Source organism: Somniosus microcephalus, chromosome 9 (assembly GCF_052327205.1).
Source record: "Somniosus microcephalus isolate GS21.2 chromosome 9, FLI_Smic_1.0, whole genome shotgun sequence".
Classification (NCBI taxonomy): Eukaryota; Metazoa; Chordata; class Chondrichthyes; order Squaliformes; family Somniosidae; genus Somniosus; species Somniosus microcephalus.
Genome location: NC_140995.1, coordinates 51777601 through 51794532, shown reverse-complemented (window position 1 = coordinate 51794532; position 16932 = coordinate 51777601). Strand labels below are relative to the sequence as shown.

The window sequence follows — 16932 nt, the reverse complement described above, 5'->3', positions numbered from 1 at the left end:
AAATGTTCAGGTGGAAAATGGTTGGGGGGGTGGTGGGTGGTGGAGAGGGTTTATCATTATTGTATTTTTCAGATTTCACTAACCATAAGCAAGCCCTAACTACCTACAGATTGTATTATTAAACAGTAGTAGAAAATCAGTACAGCAGATTGCACTTGATTACAGAACATTTTAACTTCCATCTCATTGGATACAAAAATAATGAGGGACACAGCACTTCATCAATCACTAATTCTGCGAATAATACCTAACCTGGCTCAGGATCTGTAACAAACTTGTGTGTGAAGTTTTGCTTACTCCCACATAGTTCTCATTAGTGAACTGAAGATCTGTTGAACACTGGTGTGGAATATATACATCTCTTGTACCTTTTCAAGTTGAAACTGGGGCAAAGAGAATGAAGAAGATATTTGTTGCAATTGAAGCTGTCAATCATTTGTACAGATTGCCAGCTACCATGGAATTTTACCCCCTGGTGTGCCAGCAAGCTCAAAATTGATTAGCCAGCATCTTTCTCATAATTACATTTAACTGTTTCTAACACCTGAGACAGAGTGAGATATTTTTCCTCATTTGCTAACAATTACCGTGATCAATTTCAGAACAAAGGGAGCAGTTAATCAATGTCTCAATTACAGCGTTAGTGTGCAGAGTACTTTGTCTCATTGTACCCAATTTACTTCTATAGATAAATACACTGATTTAATAAATATGCAGCTCTAAATTATTTTGAGAACCTATTTTAATCCCAGAAATACTGTAAAGTCAAACATTAAAACATCATAGACAACATTTTTAGCAACACTTAATTTCGCAAGCATACGTACATGAATTATTTATTATAACTATACATCAGCTTTGCCAAACACCTTTTTTATTTCTGTTCATATGTGCCTAAGATTTTCCAGTAAAGATCACTGGATATTAAAGGTGCACCAAAGGAAAGAACCTACACCAAAGAAAGTTGTCATGCTGTTGAGGATGGGGAGGGGGTAAAAATAAGCCCAAATAGAAGGGTGCAGTACACGTATAACAATTGTACTGGGGACATTCTCAGTGTCACAAACACCGCCACAGGGATTTCAGGCAAAGATATCAAATCTAAGTTGAGTCTAGCTGTCAGCCGTGGCTCAGTGGCAGCACACTCGCCTCTGAAGGCTGTGGGTTCAAATCTCACTCCAGAGACTTTAGTACATAATCTAGGCTGACACTCCTGTGCAATGCTGAGGGAGTGCTGCACTGTCGGAGGTGCAGTCTTTAAACCGAAGCCCTGCCTGCCCCCTTGGGTGGCTATAAAAAGACCCCATGGCACTATTCAAAGAAGAGCAGGGGAGTTATTCTAGCCATCAATCTCTCAACCAACATCCCTAAAACAGATTATTTAGTCATTTATCTCATTGCTGTTTGTGGGACTTGCTGTGCGCAAATTGGCTGGTGTTTGCCCCATTACAACTGTGATTACACTAGAGAAGTATTTCATTGCCTATGAAGCCATTTGGGACATCCAGAGATGAAAGGTGTTTTTTAAATGCAAGTTTGTTCTTTTATCATGAAATGCATTACACGAGCAGCAGTAGAAGAATTGAGAGATGGCCCCAGCCAGGTCAAAGAGAGGTTTTCAGCAGGCTTTTAAAAGCTTGGAGTGTGGGCAAGATGGTTGAAACCTCTACCAGTAATGATGGGGCAGGAGAGAGGGGGGGAAGCACAGGTGGTCAGATTCTGAGAACCAAAGGCACAGGATGGGATGTAAGGCTGGGGGAGATTGTAGCTGTAAGATGAGGTGAAGCTATGAAGGAACTTCTAAATGAGGATTTTGAATTTGATGCATTGGGGACAAGGAGCTATTGGATGTCAGTGATGCTGCGCAAGAAGGACAATGAAGAACTGGTACAAGCAGAGACATTTTGAATGAGTTGGAATTTGTGTATCTTGAAACTTAGGAGAAGTTGAGTCTGGAGATAATGAAATGTTAAGAGTTTCCGTGGCAGTAGGGGTGAGATAATAATGGTGATAGGCAACGAAGTAGAGGTGAAGTTAATTGGATAAGATATTGGGTTTGAAGCTTAACATTGAACAGTACATGGAGATTATGCATCCTCTGACTCGGCCTGAGCGAGCAGCTCGGTATAAGGATATAGACGGAGGTTGGGCAGGGTGTGCAGGTTTTGGTAAGAGCTGAAGTATGGATTTGTTGTTGCCAATGTTCATACTGCGGCTGTTCGGGCAAGCAGTCTGATGATACAGAAGTGATAGTTGTGGATTTGAGACTGGTTGTGGAAATGGGTATAGTCAATATGCCGATGGTGTGCATACATAAATATTCAAATAGATGAACGTGAACAACCCAATAACAAGCTATTTAGAAAAATAAGTGTGGCTGCAGGAATCATTTTCATGATCTGTGGATTTTAGTCAGAGGGAAAATGGGCAAATCTGGCAAGTATAAAAGGAAGAAGTGAAAATGTAGCACTTTGAGGTAATCTGTGGCAACTTCTCAACACCACATGAAGTACTAGGGTGGATGGTGTGCTGGATTTAGATTTAATGAGATTTGATTAGTAACCTGGAAATAGCTGAATGCCTAACATCTGGCCATTATTGTATAGTTACGCTTAATAAACATGCGAAGGCAAACTGCAGATGTGTAAGACTTCATTTAATCTTTTATCTTTAACTGAACTTATCCCTTCTTGCAACCCTGGATCTATGCTCTATATAGATATATAGTAATGATCTGGTACTGTTTCGCCATTAAGGCTGATAAAAAGATACAGGAGGCATGTGTAGGTGCGTGGGTGAGGAACAGTCTTGACACCAGTGTATCACAGAGGATGTACGTCTTTCAGAAAAATACGATTAAGAAAAGTAGAATAACCAATTGGAAAGGAGAAAAGCATATTTCACTGAGGAATAAGAAACGTTATTACTAAGATTTATTTTACTTCTATTATAACCAGATTTATTGCTTGCCTTTATTTCAAGCCTCCTATGTCCCACTTTCTATTTTAGAAGTGGAACCAGATCACTCACAATTTGCTGAAAACTACCTGAAAATTATTTATTGTTGCAATCCGATCGAATGGAAACCCTTCACCACTTGAGTAGTTGCATCAATGGCCTGGGCCTTTTGTTAATTCTGCATTCTTTTGTTATAATTACTTTTTATGCTATGGGGCACGTTGAATGCTACTGTTTATTTCTAGTGTTGCCCTTTTCCCCCTAATGAACCTGATCAATCTTTTAACTTTAATGTGTTCTCAAGCTTTTAGTTTTTTTAAATGTTTTTAATTAGATAACTTTCTACACCAAACAAATTGAAGTATTATACATGTTTAGCTGGTTTACGTTCTGCTGATTTCATCAGCTGCGTGGGTACTTTGTAACCTACAGTAAGAAATGAGCTGCTGTTCCCAATTAATACATTTGCTACTTGTGTGTTTTGCTTGCAGATGGTTTGGCTGCCTTGTCTTTCTCTATAAGCACCTTGACCTTGATTGGGATGCTAGCAGTAATAACCTACACAGTAAGTACAAATGGCTGTTACTTGCTGTCTCATTAACATTGAATTGTATGTGGTTCGGGTGAAATGTTGAAGATTGATGCGCTATCAATTACTCATAAAAGACTGAGAGTTAAGAGAGTAACTAAAGGCTTTTATTAACAAAAGAATGAAGGTCTGCCTCGAGTGGTCGACCGGTCCAGAATACAAAGGGGGCTGGGGAGCAGTCACCTTTATACTAGGACTTGTGGGAGGAGTCAGCCGAGGCATGTCCAGGCATGTACACAGTGGAATACAAACAGTGGTTTACCACATTCACCCCTTGTTTAAAATTGAGTCCGGCGGGGTGAAGTGTATTAAAAGTTAGTGTATTGGAGTCTCTCTGGAGGTCTTGTCTGCCGCTGCGATCGGCGTGGCGACGGCAGGGGTAGTGGAGCTTCCGGCGTCGAGTCCCGCGTAGGCTGTGGCACAGGCGTGTCGTCCTCGTAGGTGTCGAGCGGGTCGCTGGGCCCAGGCCTGCCGTCTGCTGGGGCTGGATATCGGATCGTGGGGGGGGTTGGTAGTGAGTAGTGGGTTACTGCGGCCCCCGAGGGTGCAAGGTCTCTTACGGAGACTGTGTCCTCCCGCCCGTCCGGGTATGCAATGTAAGCATACTGGGGGTTGGCGTGGAGGAGGTCGACCTCACGTGCCTTCTCAGTAGGACCGGCCCTGGGGACGTCAGCCATGGCGGTAGCGATGTCCCCGATGTGGACTTCCTTGGGAAGACAAACATTTTCTCATGAGGGGTGGCGTTAGTGGCAGTGCAGAGCAGTGACCGAATAGAGTGGAGCACATCGGGGAGCACATCCTGCCAGCGGGAGGTTGGAAGGCCCCTAGACTTTAAGGCTAGCAGGGCGGCCTTCCAAACTGTCGCATTTTCTCTTTCCACCTGTCCGTTCCCCCGGGGGTTGTAACTGGTGGTCCTGCTTGTGGCAATACCCCTAGTTAGCAGGTACTGACGGAGTTCGTCGCTCATAAACGATGAGCCCCGGTCGCTATGGATATAGCTGGGGAAACCGAACAGGGTGAAGAGGTCGTTCAGACATTTAATGACCGTGGCACTGGTCATGTCCGGGCAGGGGATGGCGAACGGGAAACGGGAGTACTCATCAATAATATTGAGGAAGTACACATTGCGGTCGGAGGAGGGGAGAGGCCCTTTAAAATCAACGCTCAGGCGCTCGAAGGGGCGAGTGGCTTTTATCAGGTGGGCCCTGTCTGGTCTATAAAAGTGCGGTTTGCACTCAGCGCAGACTTGGCAGTTCCTGGTCATGGTCCTGACCTCCTCAATAGAGTAAGGCAGGTTGCGGGACTTGATGAAGTGGAAGAACCTGGTGACCCCCGGGTGGCAGAGGTCATTGTGGAGGGCCCGCAGTCTATCGATCTGCGCGCTGGCGCAGGTGCCACGCGATAGAGCATCCGGGGGTTCATTGAGCTTCCCGGGCCGGTACAAGATCTCGTAATTGTAGGTGGAAAGTTCGATTCTCCACCTCAAGATCTTGTCATTTTTGATTTTGCCCCTCTGCTTGTTGTTAAACATGAAAGCAACTGAACGTTGGTCAGTGAGCAGGGTAAATCGATTTCCGGCCAGGTAGTGCCTCCAATGACGCACAGCCTCCACAATAGCCTGGGCCTCCTTCTCAACAGCGGAGTGTCTGGTCTCCGGGCCTTGGAGGGTTCGTGAAAAGAAGGCCACGGGTCTCCCCGCCTGATTGAGGGTGGCGGCCAGGGCAAAGTCGGACGCGTCGCTTTCCACCTGGAAGGGGATGGATTCGTCCACTGCGTGCATGGTGGCTTTGGCAATGTCTTCCTTGATACGGTGGAAGGCTAAGCGGGCCTCTGCCGTCAAGGGAAAAGAGGTGGACTTGATCAGCGGATGGGCCTTGTCCGCATAGTAGGGGACCCACTGGGCATAATAGGAGAAAAACCCTAGGCACCTCTTCAGGGCCTTGAGGCAGTGGGGCAGTGGGAGTTCCATAAGGGGATGCATCCGGTCGGGGTCGGGGCCGATGACTCCGTGTTCCACAACACAGCCAAGGATGGCGAGGCGGTTTGTGCGGAATATGCACTTCTCCTTGTTATATGTCAGGTTCAGGAGTTGGGCGGTGCGGAGGAATTTTTCGAGGTTTGCGTCATGGTCCTGCAAGTCACGGCTGCAGATGGTCACATTGTCCAGATATGGGAAAGTGGCCTGCAACGCATTTTGATCTACCATCCGGTCCATCTCCCTTTGGAAGACGGAGACCCCGTTGGTGACGCCAAAGGGAACCCTAAGGAAGTGATAGAGGCGGCCGTTTGCCTCAAAGGCAGTATACTGGCGGTCCTCAGGGCGGATAGGGAGCTGGTGGTACGCTGATTTCAGGTCAGTGGTCGAGAAGACGCGGTACTGCGCGATCTGGTTGACCATATCAGCTATGCGGGGGAGTGGGTAGGCGTCCAGCAGGGTGTAGCGATTTATTGTCTGGCTGTAGTCGATGACCAGGCGCTGCTTCTCGCCGGTCTTAACGACCACAACCTGGGCTCGCCAGGGGCTGGTGCTGCCCTCAATAATCCCTTCCTTCAGGAGCCGCTCCACTTCGGTTTTAATGAAAACCCTGTCCCCGGCACTGTATCGCCTGCTCTTTGTGGCGATGGGCTTACAGTTGGGGGTGAGGTTAGCAAACAGTGGGGGGGGGGGTGACTCTGAGTGTGGAGAGGTTGCACCTGGTGCGCGGCGGGCAATTTGGGAGCTGCTGGCTGCGGACTGTGAGTGGGGGTAGGGGTCCACCGTACGCCATCGTAACACTTTTAAGGTGGCACTGAAAATCTAACCCCAGCAGGACGGCAGCGCAGAGGTCGGGCAGGACCAGAAGTTTAAAATGATCGTACACGGTCCCGTCTACTACGAGTGTCACTACGCAGTAGCCGCCGATGTCCGCCGACTGGGACTCGGAGGCCATAGAAATCCGCTGGTGCGCAGGCAGGACTGGGAGAGAGCAACGCCGCACCGTGTTGGGGTGGATGAAGCTCTCCGTGCTCCCAGAGTCAAAAAGGCAGATTGTATCGTGGCCATTTACCTTAATGTCCATTGTGGAGCTGGCCAGCTGGTGCGGTCTCGCTTGGTCCAGTGTAACGGATGCCAGCGTAGGGGTCGGTGTGTCGCTGCGGGTATCAGATGAGGCGGTGTTGGGGGCCTGCTGCGTTCCGGCTGTCGTCCAAGATGGCGGCGTCCATGATCCCCATGTGGCTGGAGGCGTCCAAAATGGCTGCTGTACCGGTGGTTCGCACATGGCCGGGGAGGTCCAAGATGGCGGCCCGCATGGCCCACACGCGGCGCTGCTGGGGTTCGGGGTGGCTTTGGCCCTGCAGATGTTAGCGTAGTGTCCCTTGTTCCCGCAGCCCGAGCAGATCGCGTTTTTCGCCGGGCAGCGCGCTCTGAGGTGTTTTGCCTGGCCACAGAAGTAGCATTTCTGGCCTTGGGGCACTGCTGTCTGGCCTTGGGACACTGCTGCGGTAGTTGGGCCGTTGCTGGGGTGGCACGGCGCTATGAGGCGGTCCTACCGTGTCCCAGGCTGTCATTCCCCGCGGCGTCCACGGTGCAGAGGAGTAGGCATCCATGCCCCGGTAGGCTGCATGCAGTGATAGTGCGAGTTCAGAGGCCTTGTTGAGGTCGAGGTCACTCTGCTCCAACAGTCGCTGTCGGGTGTAATTGGATCTGTGGCCCGCTACAAAAGCGTCCCGGATAAGTTCCTCTGTGTACACGGCGGCCTTTACATCCTTACAACCACAGGCCCGGCCAAGCACAGACAGTGCCTGAAGGTATTCCACGGTCGATTCCCCAGGTTGTTGTTTACGACTCCCCAGAAGGTGCCTGGCGTACACTTCGTTCACTGGGCGCGTGTACTGGTCCTTGAGCTTGATAGCGTCCGCGTACGAGGTCGCGTCTTGGATGACCGAGTACACTCGGTGGTTCACTTTGGAGGTCAGGACATCCAGTTTGTCCTCGTCCGATTTGATTGCTGCGGAGGCGGTCAGGAATTTTTCGAAACACTTAAGCCAGTGAGTAAACTTGGTGGATGAGTCCGCCTCCCGATGACCTAAGTCCAGGCATGCTGGTGTGAGGATCTTCTCCATTATAAAATTTTGTTAATAAAATTGATGCGCTATCAATTACTCATAAAAGACTGAGAGTTAAGAGAGTAACTAAAGGCTTTTATTAACAAAAGAATGAAGGTCTGCCTCGAGTGGTCGACCGGTCCAGAATACAAAGGGGGCTGGGGAGCAGTCACATTTATACTAGGACTTGTGGGAGGAGTCAGCCGAGGCATGTCCAGGCATGTACACAGTGGAATACAAACAGTGGTTTACCACAAAGATGACAAGGTTTTCTTTGCTTAAATAGTTATGGAGAACTTGATCAAATGTATATCTCCTGTAAATATGCTGGTGAAGCTAAGCTGCAGTATGTATTAACTTACAGCAGCAAAGTAGTGGTTACTTTGCTTATGCATACATTAGATTAGATAGGTACGAGCAATAGAGTCTTACTGTCATTTTGGGGTTCAGTTGCCCATAATGTGTAAATGTTGGTAGTGGAGTTGTGAGCATCTTATGTGCGTCCCCATGTGTGTCCGACAAGAAAGACCAGCTTGCTTTTTTTGTTCAATGGATTCTACAAGAAATGCAAGTTGTGAGGATATTGTGCGTGGCATATTTAGTGAAGCAATCAGTGAAGTTTGCTTAATTTTGGATGAGCCTCAAGGAAATATATGCTGGTTAATCCTTCCTGCATTTACTAAAATTTCAAATCCACTTTGCTCATTTAGAAGCAGTACACATTGATAAAGGCCTAACGACACTTGATGTAGGTGCTAGGTTTGTGACTGTCTCCTGTTATTTCCAGATTTTTGGGGCTCCTCATTTTAACCAGCATACACTTCAACAATGGAAGAGGTTCTATTTGATATAACCGATCTGGAGTTGCACTTTGTTTCTTTTTACTTTTTAAATTTTTGTTGTGCAGCGCATAGCTTGACTCATTAAATTACTTGGACTATTTGCATGCTTGCTTCTTCCAAGTGCTGGATTCTCCACATAGAATGTAACAGACAGCAAGCGATACTCTGAGTCTGTTTTTTTAAAACTTTTTCTTTACGCCCTCTGGTTTATAGCTCACCCACTATGAAATTTAAATCTTTCCCTAACTGTATAGACCTCCTTTTCTTAAATGTGAACTTGTCGAACATCAAAATATACATTTCTAAGAAAGGAATAAAATGTGTGCGAACACAATTTTTCTTTCAGATTGCTGTGATATCTTTAATATAGACAATAAAAAGCGTCATTTTATCCATTCAAAACATTTTTATTTTTGCAGTAATGAATAATCAGCATTTACAGTTAATTTGCCCTAAACCATATCTAACTTTGGGGTTCCAAAATTAAGACACACACCTGTAATTCTTGGTTTTTAATTAAAATATAATCTGTAATGCAAATGTCTTAAAATCCTATGAAGTCTGGAATGTAACTTCTAAAATAAGAAGCTTGCACAGTTGTACTAGATGCTGTATATTCCAATTGAAGTAGGATGTTGATTTAGTTTTTAAAGATCTGGCTAACGTTTCAACATCCTGTCCAGTATTTGTCTCTGGATTTACTACCTGAATGTTCATTAAAATATGATTCTTCATTATTCATACTACACCCAATGCAGTAAAAAATGTTTAGGGGTACTATCTCTTCAAACGACTAGGTCATACTAGGGGACAGTAGTTTTTATGCAAAGTACATCATCTCTTTTTAAGAAGTCCATGTTAGATTCTCATTTTTGCAAGCTTATTTTTAAGTCAAGCAGACCTATTTTTGCTCCTCTCCTTCCTGTGGTGAAGTAGATTTCCTAAAAAGCATCAGACTCTAGTATTAACAAATATTATAGTTTAGAGTAATTTAAAAAAAACTAGTACAGAAAGTTAAGTTTTGCTTCTGATTTAGCGTACTTGGTGGCAAAACTAGAATTTGTGTATCTCTGAAAGATGTGTAAATTGAAGAAATGTTAATTGTCCACATTTTCTACAAAGCCAACCTGGATTTTATCAGGAGTAAGTTGACATAATTGTTGATTGGGATGTTAAACGACACTGCAAAAATCAGAAAATGCCTTTTTTCTCCCAAACTATGGAAATTGTCGCTTTGGCTCAGTTGGTAACACTCTCGCCTTGGAATCAGAAAGTTGTAGGTTCAAGCTCTGCTGAAGGACTTGAGCACATAATCTGGGCAGACACTTCAGTGTAGTCCCGAGAGTGTGCTGGATTGGTGGAATAGCTGTCTTTCAGATTAAACATAAAACTGAGGCCTCATCTCCTTGTTTAGGTGAATGTTCAGGATCCCATTTCACTATTTGCAGAAGAGCTCTCCTAGTGTCCTGGCCAACATTCTTCCCCCACCAATGCCACTAAAAGTAATTTAACTGGTCAGTGATCTCACTTGCTCTTTGTGGGGTCTTGCTGTGTACAATTAGATGCTGTGTTTGCTTGTATACCAACTATGACTATGCTTCAAAAGTAATTAATTGGATGTGAAGTGCTTTAGAATGTCCTAAGGATGTAATAAGGTGCTCGATAAATACAATTTCTTTAATTCTCTCTATCTTGTTTCAAACTTTGCACATCTCGTGGCCTAGCACCCTCAATTTTAAAATGATTTGTAGTAAAAATGACTCTACAAATTTTTAGATGTATAAAAAAATGCATTCCCAAAATGAGTATTGTAGGAATAATTAATAGGTGTTAGACCAGACTAGAAATTAACTTGAACCTGAATATCCAATAAGGTGCAAAAGCAAAATACTGCAGATGCTGGAAATCTGAAATAAAAACAGTAAATGGTGGAAATACTCAGCAACAATGTTCCATGTAAGCTGCGCTTTGTTCTGCGCGGCCTTTTTCTTTCAATGCACAGTCCCTTTAAATTTCTGCGCATGAGCAGTATTTACAGTGTAAAAGTCGGTGAGTAGCCTGCGCGGGGCCTTTGAGATTACTGTGCGGCCACGCACCTTAGGGGGAAATTGCTCAGCAGGTGAGGCAGCATCTGTGGAGAGAGAAACAAAGTTAACGTTTCCATTCAGTGACCTTTCATTAGAACTCTGACGAAAGGTCATCGACCTGAAACGTTGGCCCCGATTTTCGGCTTGTGTGGGAAATGGCCGGGTTTCCCCGAATGTGGGGTTTCTGACGCACGTAAAATGTGTCAGCCAGCTCCACGCAATTTTCCCTCAAGTGGCCAATTAATTCCCAGCATGTGGAAAGCCTTGCTAATTGTTCAATTCGAGTCAGAAATCCCCACAGTATGATGTCATCATTCGTGGTGCTTGCAAGGTCCATAGCAAGCACTGCATCCTCTGAAGGCTTCCAAACGAACCATACAGGATGGCAGAGGAGCCTGCAGCAGCTGTGGCCAGCGCCAGACCCCGAGCTGCCTTCAAATTCGACGAGGCTTCACTGCAAGCATTATTGGATGGGGTTAGGGCCCACAGGGAGGTCCTTTTCCCTAGGTCAGGGAGGAAGAGGCCTCCCACTGAGACCAATGCTGCATGGGTGCAGGTGTCAGCAGATGCCAACTCGCTGGGAGTCACCAGAAGAACCTTGGCATTACATCTCTAACTCCTTCCTTTACTCCCCCACAGTACCATCCAGAGCCCCCGTCCTCACTGTGGAGGAGGAAGAGGCTGTGCAGCCAGACTCCTCAGAGGAAGCTCCAACCTCTGAGGGCGCAGCGTCAGCAGAAGTAAGCGCACCCAGCACCAGCGCAGACACTCACACCTTGGGGGGACCTTCGGGACATAGAGCAGTGTTGTCACCTGGTGTTTCACAGCTCACAAGTGAGCCTCAGCAGATTCTGGAGACAGGGACAGCAGTGGAGAGTCCTCGTCGGAGGGCGCAGGACTCTGCCAGCTCAGCTCAGCTGCGCTGCATGTCGACCCTCTGCCTCTGGGTCCATCCGCAAGAGAAGAGGTGATGGATCTCCATGCACAGATGCAGGAGTCTCTGGCAGGTTTTGTCTCCAGGGTCGCTGCGAGTGTGAGCGAATGGAGGAGTCCATAGCGACCATGACCAGAGCCTTAGTGGAGTCATTGGCGCATGAACGCATCACCATGGAAAGGTTGGCAACCTCCATGGAGGAGATAACTCGCCAGGGTACGGAAAACATGGTGAGTGCACATAAGAGAATGACATCTCTTGAGGAGCGTTGGCCATCTGTTGAATAGAGAAACCAGATCTTCATGGAAGTCCTTCTGAGTAGGACTGCCAGTGCAGAAACGGGTCCCCATGGCCCCCTAAAGCGCAGCAAGGTGCTCTCAAGCCACTTCCAAGCGCTGGCCCCTTCTGGCCTGTGCAGCTTCAGGTGAGTGAGCAGCAGCCTGGTGCTTCTGGTGTTCATCCTGCTGTTCCTGGTTCTGCTGCTGCCGCCTCTGCTGCTGGAGATCCTCTAATGGCAAGAAGGGAAGGAAAAAAGGCGTCCCATGTTTCTCGATGCCTCCGCTGAGGAAGTGCTGAGTGAGGGTGGCGAGAGGGGCTTCCCAGGAGATCGCATTGGAGAAGTGTGTGAGGCTCCAACCTTCCACAGCTGTGCCTAAGCCTTGAAGAAGTAGCCCCAAACCTGCAACAACAAGGTCCTTCAACATACAAGTGCTGTCCCTTTAAATTGCAGCTTCTCCGATTGACCTGCAGCTGACCGCAAGCAAGCAGGCAAGCTTCACGCCAGGTCTCATCAGCGGGGTTCCCCGCAGGCGTGTTTCACGTGGGGAAAGCCCCAATTTCGCAACGGCCCCGGAAAATCTACTTCAACAAGGTAATAATTGGTCATTAGTGTTCCGACGACCAGTCCCGCCAGCGGCGGCCGGGACTTAATCGGGTCGCGGAGAAACGGCGGTCCGAAAGTCGGACGGGGCGGGGAATCAGGCGGGGGGTGGTCGCAACCCGCTTTTTCGGCGATTTTCAGCCCCCGGCCGCCTGAAAAGCCGCCCGACGGCTGGCAGAAAATCGGGGCTGTTAACTCTTTCTCTCTCCACAGATGCTGCCTGACCTCCTGAGTATTGTCAGTATTTTCTGTTGTTATATCCAATATGTTGGGGCGATTAGATGGAAAATCCCAAAGATATGATGCTCATGTATAATGTAAGACATATAATCCTCTGAATTTATCATATTATGTCACAGTTTATTAAGCTGTAATTAGCTTGCTTCGACTTGAACACTAAACCAACTCTTAATAAGAAAATAATCTGCTGGTAGTCTGAGCAAAGTACAATACAGTAGCTGAAAACCATTAAACTCAGCTTACCTGAGTTCAAGAAATTAATATGTAAAGATAAAATAGTTATCACAAAATGATACAGTAGCTTGGTTTCACAGTCACTATAGCACAGTTGTAGCTCAGTTCAGCATAATATATTGGCCCAGAATTTGCTGGAGCAGGTCATCTCACAGCGTGCTCTGTTAGACTTTTTCCTGCACCCTTCAGCTCATAATCTTTTTGCCCTGTAAGTTGCTGGAAGTGCGAGCTAGTAACGGCATGGTCAGGGCAACTGGGACTTTGATGAACGACGAGACTAACCATCTATCTCCTTAACCAATGAGATTTAAGGATTGAGAAATAAACTACTCGCTGACCTACATTGGCTCTCGGTTGAGCAAAGGCTCGATTTTAAAATTCTCACCCTTTTCAAATCCCTCCATGGCCTCACTCCTCCCTATCTCTGTAACCTCCTCCAGCCCTACAACCCTCTGAGATCTGTGCGCCCCTCCAGTTTGGCCTCTTGAGCATCCCTGATTTTAATCGCTCCACCATTGGCGGCTGTGCCTTCAGCTGCCAAGGCCCTAAGAACTGGAATTCCGTCCCTAAACCTCTCCACTTCTCTACCCCTCTTTCCTCCTTTAAAACGCTCCTTAAAACCTACCCATCTACCCTAATACCTCCTTATGTGGCTCGGTGTCAAATTTTGTTTGATAATGCTTCTGTGAAGTGCCTTCGGACTTTTTAACTACATTAAAGGCGCTATATAAATGCAATTTGTTGATATTGTAAACAGAGGAAGGATTAAGAAGGAGGGTGAATTAGAATGGGTGAATTCAATGTTAGATCAGGTGCAGAAAGAAATAGAGAGGGAAAGAGAGATTGCTGGATTAAGAGAGTGGAAAAAGACAAAGGAAGAGTAAGAACCTTTTTTTTACATTTTTAAAATCTTCCACAATAATTCACTACTTGAAGGAATGAGACTGCACTTTTAATTGTTCACTTTCTGGGCAAGGACAGTTGATTGGCAGTTATTAACAATTATCACTTTGTTACAAGTGTACTTACATTATTAATTACTAGATTTTCTGTGGCGAGTTTAATGAGCAATTAATGTACAAATGCAGCAACTTCATGAAACTCACGGAGGTTAAGGGTGAGATGCTGTTTTCAGGAAGCTAACGGCGGACTGGTGCAAATCATCCAGCAACTTGTAGAGATTCGCATTTCACGGGGCATCTCTTCCTCACCGAAATTTGCATGCCCGATTTGTACATTAATAACGGCGAGCGTCGTTTTTCAGCAAATTCTGGCCCAATATAGTTAATTTCAACATTGGCGTCTCTGCCTTAGCTGGCTTTGACTGAATGTAACTTCTCTGTTCAGCATTATTTATATAGCAGCACCATAAAAGCAATCTTGTGCTTTCAGTTCAAGATGAAGGCAATACTGTAGTAAGAAGCGAGACCATTGAATCAGTGTTGAATCCTCTTTTGCAGCCAATTTATTCCTTCTCTGTCAATGTTCCTTTTAATTTTTTTTTGTGCCTTTAAATTTTCTGCACAGCCATGCATGCGCGCTATCTCTTCCAACAGCAGCAGCTGGTGTGCGGCCTGCGCAGGACCTCACAATTTGATGCGTGGCCGCGCACCTTAGGGGGAACGTTGCTCTCAGTAATAGCCAGTGATGGTATCTGGGTTTTGTTTTCAGCGAGTCCGCCATGATATCCAGCTCCTGAGTCATCAGTTAAAAAGAAACAAGAGAATGGTGCATAATATGCTATAGCAGGGCATCTAACGACAAATGATTGCAGATGCAATTGACAAGTCTGGTGGGAGTCCATCCATCCCTAGATACCGATGGCTAACTGAACAATTGATGTATTTGCTTTATAAATGGGCTCTCGAGCCAAAAGGACCCCAAGAAAAACTTAACAGAAACATGGCTTCCATTTTAAAAACTTACGGGTTCTGGACTCTTACATTTCCATTAAAAAAAATTTAGTTTAAGAATCTGAAGTGGGACCTATAGTAACATATGTGCCAGTACAAATACAGTAATAGATCAATTTAGCAGGCTACAGCTTCCAAAAACTACATTTAGATTTGTAATTTTTTTTTAACTTTGATACTGTATTTGAAAACCAGATTTGGAGCCTCTTGGATCTTTTTCTTTTCATCTCCTTTCATGCCCGTTTCTCTGTAATAAAACCCAATTCTCCCACTAAATCGGAGTTTAAAATGTTGGCCAGAATTTGTTTCTTTATGTAAATGGAGTTAAAATGCTGATTTATTGTTACATCTGTAGGCACAGCCCACTGGAAATGCAACAAGGGAAGTACACTATGATGTTGCATGGCTTATTTGTGGTTGCTCATCTGGGAATAGTTTGAGCAAAATGTTAGCATTATGATAAATGGAAAACAGTAGATGATGCATGACATAGTCTTGTAAACAAAAAGACCTGCTCTGATATGAGACAGAAGTTCTAAAGAGATTTATAATAATTGGGTAGTTATTTTGCCATCTGCTTTAACATGCGCGAGATGTAAGGTATTTCATGTTTCAACTGGAATTTCATTAAGAATACATGAAAACATTTTACTTCGGTCAAAATAAATGTTAATCTAAAGTCATTTGAGACTTTGTTTGCTTTTAGTGTAAGAATCTTTTTAAAAGGCTCTTGACCTTTTCGGGTTGTGCGAATATCCTGACTTAATTTTTTTTTATTGCTGTACTCTTGTTTGCCTTGTAGAACTAGACCTAAGGGGCGAATAAACTTTCTGACCTCCATTTCAGTGTTTACTGTTGTAACAGATGGTGTATGTGTTCCTTAAGGATATTATTAGATGAAAGGACTTTAATTGTGGTTGAGCAACCTAACCATCATGCAGCATTCAGTAGCGTTATACGTGATGAATCCCGGAACCCCTCCAGATCTCGGGCTGCCTGCAAGCAAATCCTCTCCTTCACATGAAGCGTGCATGTTAAATTACTTGCATTCTTTTTAACCAAACTAAAACTTCATCTTCATGACAGCTTAATTGTGTGACTGTCAAAATATATTAACTTGTCTTTATAAATAGTAGTGGGCGAAAACCTAAATAATGAGTAGCTGCTTCAGTGTTAAGTATTGAATGTTCGCTACAGCTTTTATACCAGTCTGCTGATTAAAAACTTAGAATCATACAGCACAGAAGGAGGCCATTCAGCCCATCGTGCTTGTGCCACCTCTTTGAAAGAGCTATCCAATTAGTCCCTCTTCCATTCTCTTTCCCCATAGCCCTGCAAGTTTTCCCTAAGTGTTTATCCAATTACCTTTTGAAAGCTACCACTGAATCTGCTTTTGCCATCAACCTAGGCAATGCATTGCAGATCATAACAATTCACTGCGCAAAAAGGCTTCTTGTCATCTCTACTCTGGCTCCTCTGCCAATCATTTCAAACCTGTGTCCTCCAGCCACTGACCCTCCTGCTAGTGGAAACAGCCTCTCCTTATGCAGTCCACCAAAACCCCTCACAATTTCAAACACCTCCACCAAATCTCCCCTCAACCCTCTCCACTCCAAGGAGAACAATCCCAGTCCCTCCAGTCTCCCTATATAACTGAAGTCCCTCCAGCAAGTCTCCGCTGCAACCTCCCCAAGGCCCTGACATCCCTCCCAAAGTGCATTTTTTTTCTCAGTAATCTCTGAAATCAAATGTTTTCCTTCCTCATTAAACATACTCCACAGACTTTAAAAGTAAGGCTTAGCTTGGTGGGTTCAAGGGAAAACCACCTGTTATGCATAAACATCAGAATGACTTTGCAGATAGGTAGTGCTGCACGTCGTCTTCTATCCAGCGTCGTATAAAGCTCCAGGACCTATACATAGGACCAATTTGTTTCTCCCCATCTAAAGCTATGTTGTTGTTCCTTATGTCGAACATTTCATTGCCAGCATTAGGGTAAAGTCTCAGGCCTAGAAATTCAGTGGCGCCCCATTTGGGGCATCAGCCTCGCCAGGGCGCTAAAAGTAGCGCCCTGGAAGTAGTCGCGGCTGCCCGCCGGAAATTGACTGCGCGCCCCAGAGGGAAACGCAGCGCTACTGCAGGCGCCCCGCATCCCTCTTGGGGCACTGC

At 45.6% G+C, this 16932-nt stretch overlaps 1 protein-coding gene across 3 annotated transcripts in view; it reads left to right on the top strand.

Moving 5' to 3' along the window:
- The window catches only part of lmbrd1 (LMBR1 domain containing 1), a 351792-nt gene that overhangs the window by 199628 nt on the left and 135232 nt on the right, over positions 1-16932 (top strand). For all 3 annotated transcript variants that reach the window (XR_015079486.1, XM_085996567.1, XM_085996566.1), the window contains exon 7: positions 3450-3523. Coding sequence is in view for 2 of the 3 variants with exons in the window: in XM_085996567.1 (XP_085852693.1) it covers positions 3450-3523 (74 nt within the window). In the remaining variant the exon portion in view is untranslated. The remainder of the gene's footprint in view (positions 1-3449; positions 3524-16932) is intronic.